At 48.5% G+C, this 9,806-nt stretch overlaps 1 protein-coding gene across 1 annotated transcript; it reads left to right on the forward strand.

The window, feature by feature from the left end:
* The first annotated feature begins 36 nt into the window (after positions 1 to 36).
* On the forward strand, positions 37 to 9,233 carry itm2bb (integral membrane protein 2Bb). Its single transcript, XM_018739891.1, has 6 exons — positions 37 to 313; positions 7,101 to 7,232; positions 7,318 to 7,527; positions 7,680 to 7,790; positions 7,897 to 8,047; positions 8,653 to 9,233. Exons 1-6 carry the CDS (start codon positions 227 to 229, stop codon positions 8,739 to 8,741), a joined length of 780 nt encoding a protein of 259 aa, XP_018595407.1. The 5' UTR covers positions 37 to 226; the 3' UTR covers positions 8,742 to 9,233.
* Positions 9,234 to 9,806: the final 573 nt, after the last annotated feature.

Here is a 9,806-nt window from a genome sequence, read left to right on the forward strand (position 1 = left end):
GCCAATAGGGAGCCTCAGGCTTAGTGCGGGAAACAGCGCCCCCTTGTAGTGAGCACCAGAAGCCGTGTTTACTCCTGGCGATCTTCTGCGTCACAGACGGAGTCGGAGTCCGTGTCCGTGTCAGCTGGGAGCAGGATCTGCAGAAGCAGAAAGCCGGACAAGTCGCGCCAAGGAGCCCGATCGTCGCTTCTTCCCACCCCAGAACGAGCCAGGCAGGGCTGCCACCATGGTCAAGGTGTCCTTCAGCTCGGCCCTCGCCCAGAAAGAGCCGAAGAAGGAGGAGCGCAGCGAAGCGCTCATTGCGGACGAGAAGGTGAGATCAGCGTCCGTCTCCAGGCAGAGACCCGCTGGACCCCACGGGGACAGTCGGACAGTCGGCTCCCCGGACTTCAGTGTCCATCTGTGTGGGGTTTATGGGCGGCGGGTCGATCGATCGCACCGGACCGTGGGCTTACTGTGGACCGCGGCTCGGTTTACTGTGCGCGTTCCGCTCGTGGACGTCGAGCCCAAATTGTGGTCTCGAGCGGGGGGCTTTAAAAATGGCGGACATCGGGGGGGAGGGGGGCGCAGCGGTGTACAGGGTTAGGGTGAGACAATCAGAGAGCGAAGGAGTCCAGGTGAGACAGACGGCAAGACCAGCAGAAAAAGGGAGTTCACGTGAGACAAGCAACAGCAGGGACAGTCAGGGAGACCAGCAGAGAGTGTGTCCAATGGAGACAAGCAAGGAGGGACAGGGTTGGACAGACCGATCCAGGTGAGAGACGGTGAGACAAGCAGGGATAGAGGGAGACCAGCAGAGGAAGACTGCACGTTGCGTAAGTTCTCTTACAGTCAGCTGTGTTCTCTGCTGCACATCAATATAAGCAAGTGGGTTTTCTCTACTCTGTACATTAATGTGTTTTTTCTCTCTACTATATCAATAAGTGTGTGTGTTTTCTCTGCTATAAATTGGTGTGTGTCCCCGCAGTGTGTTCTCTGCTGCACACAGGTATATTAATAACAGCAGCAATACAAACACTTTTAATGAAGCCCACAGTGAAAATACAGTGACTTGTTGAGGTGAATACTGTACTGTACTGGGACACCGGGTACGGTTCTGTAACACGGATACTTAATACTGTGCGGGGACACCGAGTACTGTACTGGGACACTGAGTGCACAGAAATATGAGGAAGCAAAAAAACTGCAACAATGTAAATTAGGGGGGGCGCAGTGGGTTAGACCGGGTCCTGCTCTCCGGTAGGTCTGGGGTTCGAGTCCCGCTTGGAGTGCCTTGCGACGGACTGGCGTCCAGTCCTGGGTGTGTCCCCTCCGGCCTTACGCCCTGACTTGGCGGGAAGGCTCCGGTTCCCCGTGACCCCCTGTAGGACAAGCGATTCAGAAAGTGTGTGTGTGTAAATTGGACACTATTATTGAATAACGTCGAAGATAAACACTATTGTAGTACCCCTACACGCAGCAATTAGAAACCAGCTCGGCAGACGGGGTAAAAGAAACGTGTTTTTTATTATAAGCCTACATGTCTTTTCTTTTTTTTTTACTAAACTTAACTTTATTAAATAATCAATAATACACAACCAAAACAATACATTAAAATCCACAATCAAACAAACCCAACACCATTTTCCACCAATTGGTTAACAAAGTTACTAAGCAACCATTACATAAAACACATTGTCAAGACAAAATCTTTCCCGTAACAACACATGTCTTTTGATAGTAGTCTTAACAAAAACGCTTCAGAATCCCCCTGGGTCACTCCCAGCCCCCCTGCTGCAACCCATGGTTAAGGGGTTCCCCCCGGGGCTCCCCAGAATTCCACGCTCGAACACTGAATATAAATACTAATAGAACGACAACCAATCAGAAACCGCACATAACTATGTACACACACACAAACACTATTACACATTTACTCCCCTCAGCGCTGTCACTCACACACACACATTTTCTGAACCGCTTGTCCCATACGGGGTTTCAGGGAGCCGGAGCCTAACCCGGCATCACAGGGCGCAAGGCCGGAGGAGGAGGGGACACACCCAGGACGGGACGCCAGTCCACCGCAAGGCACCCCAGCGGGACTCGAAATCCAGACACACCGGAGAGCAGGACTGCGGTCCAACCCACTGCGCCACCGCGCCCCCCACCAGCGCTGTTACATTATTCAAATAAAGATAATTCCGCTAAGACGGGTTCCAGTTTCACTTTTGAAACATACAAGATTATCTTAGCATCTCCTGTGGAGACAGCAGTGTGTGTGTGTGTTCGTTTTGTTGTCGTTGGACGCCTCGCCCGCCCGCGGCGAGTTTCAGAACCCAAATAAAACTGTGCAGTGCCGAATTTGGTACTAAAACGCTTACATTTATTACACAAACATCTATATAACTCGCCGTCGCAGATTACTTCCCATTTAGTTTATTTTAGCTTTACTTCAGTGCTTAGCGGTTTAGTCGAGTCCAACTTGAAAGCGCGCTCGTGAGGAGAGGAGTCTCGCGGTCAGGCAGGCGGAGCTGTCAGCGCGCGCTGCGAAGGGCGATAAAAGAGCGCCGAATTCACGAGCCGCGCTATTCGCGCGCGCGCACACATACCAGGCGCAGTGTGCGCCATTTTAAGTGAAGTGAAACTGAACATACCTGGGCGGGTGCGCGTGCCTCTCTCTCTCTCTCTGTCTGTGTGAGAGAAGAACGGAGTGAAAGCAACCGGTGTCGAACCGCGGCTTCACCGCATTCGTGTCGCGTATGAACGCAGTGTCAGTGTGTTTATGGACTTCAGTTTCCGACGAGAGAGAGAGCGACACACACACGGCTGTTTTCTTCTCACGTGAAGGGATTTCTCTCGTGCTCTGAATGGAGTGTTTGCTCACCGTGTCACACACCAGCTTGTCAGTCGTCCCTTCACTGAGCAGCTTCCTCAGCAGATGGTGCGACGAGGAGGAGTCAAGTCCACTGTCTGTCAAAATCGCACATTTCAGTCAACACACACAGACACACACACAGCTAAAGCAGAACAAATGATTGATGTGTGTCTTGAATCTGCGGCACAGTCATACTTCCCTTTGAGAGACACTTCTCTCCTGATGTCCTAACAGCTCCATCAATGAGTTCGACACCATCTGCTAGGATTCTGTGTATTTGCTGCTTGAACATCGCCGCCGTAGGAGCTACTGGAGGGATGCGAACCAACAGCCTGGTGGTATTGGACGGACAAGCTGTGCTGTCTGTCTTGAGCTCTTGAGCTGTTTGATACACCTTTGTTTTCCGTCAGAGATGCGTCTCTGGAGGAGAAACGTGCCGAGTGCCTAAATGTAATTTCTGCCACTTAATTTATTTACAAGTATAATTTCCTGCCAGCAGTTGATCTATAGAGTTGTCACATTTCTTGTCCCGTCTGTTTTGATGCCCCTGGGAAACGCACCCCAGGTAGAGCAGAACCGGAGCGTTTCTTCTTCACCGTTTTGTTGAGATGCCAGGAATATTATCCAGTTCTCTTCTACGAGACGTGGGCACCGAACTCGGTTTGACGGACACCTGGCCGAGGACAGCTACCTCTTATGGCCTTGAAGAAAAACACCTTTTCTCAGAATTCGTATCTCAGGAAGTAATTATGAACAAGCTGCCACAGGCTTCCCTGTTCCACGTTCAACCAGTTGACCTCCAGATCGGCCTGTGTTGTTTTAGTTCGGCTACTTCGCGTTTGACACGGTGGCGCAGCAAGTAGCTGGGTGGTACAAGAGGATGTGGTTTCGATCCCCGCTCAGTCTGTGTGAAGTTTGCATGTTCCCCTCATGTCTGCGAGGGGGTGCTCTGGTTTCCTCCCACAGTCCAAAGACAGGCTTTTCAGGTTCCCCCATAGTGTGTGAGTGACAGAGAGAGAGTGTGTGTGTGTGTGTTCCACTGATGTATGGATGAGTGACGCAGTGTAAGTCACCATGGTGGATAAGGTGTGTGGGCTGATAACACCACACAGTTCATGGGAATTTGCTTTGGAGAAGAGCGTCTGATAAATAAATGCCAATGTATTCAAGTGATCGGGATTCATCTATCCTGAGTTTTGTGCACCTACTCATGAGATGAACATCGATGCATAAAGTGGAAAGAAACAAACTAGGTTTACTTAAGAATCACATGTCTGCAACGTGTCTCCCTTTATCCTAATGTGATGCACAAATTGTATTTTTGCTGAGATGTACGTCACTTTGGAGAAAAGCGTCTGCTAAATGAATAAATGTAAATGTAAGTCCTTGCAGCGATAATGTATTTATACCCTTCAGACAGGATCTTAACCCCACATCACTGCACTTTGGGCTGCAGGGGAGGTTAAATCCTGTAGCGTTGCCATAGTACATCAGCAGGTGGCGTGGTGCTTGGAGCTCACTCAGTGTGGACTGGAACCCGGTGCCTCAATCATTCACCCTAAATTGATATAGTAAAACGTACTTACCTATGTTAAACAAAAAAGTGTGATAATGAGATCAGATACTTTATTGTTATTATACGCAATACAACGAAATTTTGTGTTACAGCCCTCAGAACAGCAGCATCAGAAAGAAAGAACACTTCCTGTACCAAGTGATGTTCGCACAGACGCACAGTCCTCCTCCCTTGCTCTTCCTAGAGTCCCTCATCCGATCCACTTCTGATCTCGTCCATATTGTCGGGAACAGACCTGGAAGTGGCGAGGAACAGGTTCGGAAGTGCTGGTCTGTACTGGTTAGCCCGATGTGTGTCTGTTGCCATGGCGTCCATGATAATGTTTAGCATCTAGACTCTGCTAGGTGTTGAACGCCAAGGGTGATTCCGCTAGTTTCGCATTTGTAGTAAAGTGACTCTCGAGGCTGCGGGTTCGTAGTCCGGCCGAGGAAGCTAGGTTACAGACTGCAGGAAACACCTTGACTACAGCAGGCTTTGCGTTGCACTGCACAGGAAATATTCTCTTCGGTGCATTTATTTGTTATTCAGCAGGCAGGAAGGGCTGTAGGAGTAGCGCTGCAAATTCCCCACCAGGTCATTTCTCCACTTCCACTTTCCTTGTTTGTTCAGTATTCGTAGATAACCTTTTACTTCTAGAAAGTCTTTGGAAATCCCCATCTCTCCTTTGCTCTTTCTTCATATAAATGTATTCATTTAGAAGATGCTTTGCTCCAAAGTGACATACAAACTCACTAAAGAAAAGCAAACAAAGACTCTTTTCTTTCTTAAAGCCCAGAGTCTCTCCATCCCCCTTCCCATGTTAGATGAATTGATGGCCCCTCCATCTCTTTCACCTTTCAGTCAGTGTTTAGGGTTGCCTTGGAGGGCCGGACTTGGCATCTCTAAGGGACGTGAGCATCATGGTGCCCTGGCATCCGGTGTCTGCCTAGCAGTGCCCATGGGGCCTGTCCAAGCACCTCCCTTTGAAGGACTCTTTTCTCTGACCTTGTAAGTTGCTGGAATGTGGTATCGGGTGTCCTTGCAGCAACCAGGCACTCTATTTACCAGGGCTTTAATGAAGTTTCCACCTTACCAACCTGTCTGATGGGTTTTAACTTCCCCTTTTAGGACTTACATCCCCTTAAGTGGATTTTCTTGGGGAGCGCAAAGAGGTGATTGTTCTTTGTCCTGAACTCTGCATTCAGTTAGTCAGTCCTTTGAAATGAACTCTTCCTTCATTTGGGACTCTTTCAGTCATCTGAAGAAGAATAAAAATTATGTGTGTATTGAATTAGTGGAATAAGGTGGTATTTCAGGGAAATTTTGATGATCTCTTGGCCTGTTGTACATTCCCTTGCTCTTCCATCATCTCGCTTCTGCCAAACTTCTGTTGAGGTGTAAATATAGAAGGGAATGAAAGGGTTGCTTTTCTTAGGAGCTGTTAAAAATTACCAGGTGCTAGAAAGAGCTGGAGATCAGTGTTGACTGACAGGAAGAAAGTTGGATCAATGGAGTCGCTGACATTCCTGTGAAGTCCAGGTGAGGTGCATCGGATGGGTGCCATGGATCTCAGTATGAGTCTACGATGGTGACGTGATCTTCAGGCTTGAGACAGGAGTTTCATCCATTGCTCATGGGCCCAATTGTTGTTGGATGGTTGAACCCTTGATTTTGGCATCTCAGTTGAACTTTAAACATACAAAGTTGGCTTCTTCTCTTTGACTTTTGAGGTGTCCAACGAGAAGGTCAGTAGGACATTGAGGTTTCCCTACAACCATCAGTCGGTTCTTGCAGTCTTATCCCGATGACGGTGTAGCTTTGCTAACGTTGCGTTCTGTCAGGATGAGAACCCCTGGAGACAGCGTTGTTTGGTGTGAGGCTAATGGATTTTGAAAGCCTCCTCGGAGAATCTCCCGTGTCCTGCTGACTTTGCGCCATCACTGAGAACGTTGAAAGGACTCGGCAGTACAAAGCGAGAGGGTCAAAAGAGGTTGGGGGACATCTGTCATGTGACCAACATGCTCTCTCACGACCAGGTGAGGCAAAGCTTTAATAGCCAGCATGCCAAGGTGTACAGAAGAACACGCTTTGATGGACTTGTTGTATAAACGCTGAGAGCCTGGCTCAGGGTTCCATATGGAAGGTCCTTGAAGAGGGAATCAGCAAAATGAACTGCTTTCGTCTTCTTCTGCTGGAAGGACTGTGCCATCACCACTTTGAACGCAAATGTCAAGGTGTGCTCTAGGCTTAGAAACTGTGCACCCCCTCACTCTGCTCTAGCTCAGGCCGCAGATGTTCCAGAGAAGCCTTGGAACAAAGCCTTTGTTTGAGGCCCCCGGTAAACAAACACGGACTGAGCAACAGCAGCAGGACTGCTGCCAGGGGGCATGAGTGGCAGCAGTGTCCTGGTGCCCAGCGCCATTCCCACATTCCGTGCTCTGTGTGTGGTGGTGTTTCTTTGGCAGAGATTAGCAGGGATTCTGAGTCCGCCTTATTTATCGCGCATATATAAACGGGCTTGACGCACCCATTAGATCATATACTGTAAGCTCTTGTGTGTGTTTGTTGAGTACACAGGTGTGTCATAGTTTGGTGTGGAACCTCTGTACTGAGAGCTGCAGCCTGACCTACTGTGTGTGTGTGTGTGTGTGTGTGTGCGTGCGTGTCTCCCATGTTTGTGTCCTTGCCCAGGACCTGGAGAATGGCGTGCTCATCCGGCAGCAGTCCAGGGCCTGGTGCTGGTGCCTCAGCCTGGGATTGGCACTCATGCTTGGCGGAGTCGTCGTGGGCGGGGCCTACCTGTACCGATACTACGTGTTGCAGGTGAGCAGTGGCCCAATGGACACGACTCGAGCGAATGGCGTTGCCCAAAAACCCTGTGGATAACCTCTTCCCTGGGCCCCCTCAGAAGGGGCAGGTGTTTTATTGCGGGGTGAAGTACAGGGAAGAGGACTTCATGATCCGGGAGGAGGAGGTGGAAGCGCCACTGCCCTCGCAGCTGCGCCAGATACAGGAGAAGGTTCGTGTGCTGGAGGATGACGAGGTGGAGCTCATCAACGTTCCCGTGCCCGAATTCACGGACAGCGACCCCGCCGACATCGTCCACGACTTCAACCGGGTGAGCACGGTTGACACGTGCCTCCTGCTTGGTGGCTCCCATCCAACTCCGAGAGTTGCAAGAAGTTCAAGCGCAGAAACGTTTGCAGTCGTTCCTCATCATGTTCGTTCAGAGCTGCTGTACAGAAATAGTCCCGCTTCTTCTTCCTCCAGAGGCTGACCGCATACCTGGACCTCAACTTGAACAAGTGCTACGTGATCCCCCTGAACACATCCATCGTGATGCCACCCAGGGACTTCCTGGACCTGCTCATTAACATCAAGGTAAACCTCGGGCCCCGACCAGGCCGGCAAACAGCCACGTTTCCGAAGCTTGTCGTGTTCTCCCCAGGTGCTCAAAAATACCATTCATGTCCCCTGTCCCGCTCAGGCTGGGACATACCTGCCGCAGTCCTACCTGATCCACGAGCAGATGATGGTCACGGAGCGGCTGGACAATGTGGACCAGCTGGGCTACTTCATCTACACCCTCTGCCGTGGGAAAGAGACGTACCGGCTACAGCGCAGGGACACCATTCTCGGTGAATAAACGCAGCACGCCTGCACACACACGCACACACACACACGCACACACACGCACACACATGCACACACACAAAGCCCTGTCATGGCAAACACCCAAACGGGTGGATCACGATGTACTTTAGAAGAGGCACTTTGGTTTTCCAAGCTGGAGGGGGCTCGGGGAAGTGCTGCAACACGACGGCTGAGTCATCTGCCTCACACTCGCCCGTAGCTCCCGTGAAACACCTGGAGTGTGAGCGGGTCCAGAGTTCGGTGGGGGGTTCCACATGTACATGTATTCGGTCAGCAGACGCATTCCTTCTGAACGACATGCGATGATTATGTCACCAGTCACTCACTCACCTGTCTATACAGCTGAGTAGTGTATCACACACAGGCAAAAAGGGAAGTTTAAAACTGAAGAAAGGACACATTTGTGGCCTCTAATGGTAATGGTTGTCACTTGGGATAATGATCGTGATCATACGCTACATAATTTAACATGTAGGTGGACCTTTGTCAGCTGCACTAGGAAGATAGTTTGGTAGCAAAAACCTTTTTGTCCAGGTGAAGTGTAGCGAGCTCAACTTTACTCTGCTCTTGTCTCCCCCACCCATCACAGGCATGCAGAAGCGCGAGGCTCTCAACTGCCACAAGATCCGTCACTTCGAGAACAAGTTTGTGGTGGAAACGCAGATCTGCGAGCCGTAGAGGCGGCGTGCCGCGCCGCACCCTGCCCCGCCGCATCCTACCAGCAAGCCCTCGAACCACTCTCCTTACGTCACTCTCGAGTGCAGTGGAGCTGTTTTACCCGTTTTAGCTGTTTGTTCAGTTTCTCTTTTCTCTCTCCTTGCTGGTATTTGTGTTCGCTAATGTTCCTCACCCCAGATAAGGAGTTCTCGCGTCACTGTGTCGTTGATCTCTTAGCAATATAAAGCATCAGAAAGCTAATAAATGTTAGTTTTTGTTATTTTGTACATGTTGATGAGGTGTATGAGCCTTTCGTTTGGGTTTTTTTTTGTTTGATGTGCTTTCCTTTTAGGACAGAAGTCCTAGTGTAAGATTAAAACCAGGTAAGATTTAGCATTTAGAGAATATATGCATACATTCTTAACTGAGAGAAGTTGTTTCAATTGTTGATGGGAACAACTGTAGCGTATATATAAACTTTTCAATTTAAAAGGTTCTTACATAGAAGCAAATAATTCTCTGCCACTCAGCCAGGCTGTGGGATGGATTAGTCCAGGGTATTTTTTCTTCCTTTTTTTTTTGTTTTACATTTTTCTATTTTAATTATCTGCTGTAACTTTTAATACACTGCAAATTTTAAGTATTTTTTGCAGAATAATGTTTAGTTGTCTTAAAATAAGAATGTATAAGATGAATATTTAGGATGTAATTGAAAAGATGTTGTTTTCCATTTTTTCATGCAGGATTTTTTTATTTGTTTGTTTTATGAAAAATCTTCTGAGAAAAGAAAAAAATCTTAATGCTTTCTATTTGGAAACTAAAATTGGAAGTTTTTTTCTTGAAATCTATATATGTTCATTTAAAGAAATCTTAATCCTTCTGGAAGTCTGTTGTACTAATTTGTATATAACCACTGTGTAAAAAGTACACCAGTATAAAAATAAATCTTAAACCCAACCGTTTTGACTCATGTCTTGTATTTTTCCTGGTTATAATAATCATAATAGACTTGGTTTATTTAGTGCAAGGAATTTTGCTTCCTGAAATGTCTGTCAGTCGACAGTATTCTTCGTGGATGACGTCATC

This window comes from Scleropages formosus, chromosome 14 (genome assembly GCF_900964775.1).
Source record: "Scleropages formosus chromosome 14, fSclFor1.1, whole genome shotgun sequence".
NCBI classification, from domain to species: domain Eukaryota; kingdom Metazoa; phylum Chordata; class Actinopteri; order Osteoglossiformes; family Osteoglossidae; genus Scleropages; species Scleropages formosus.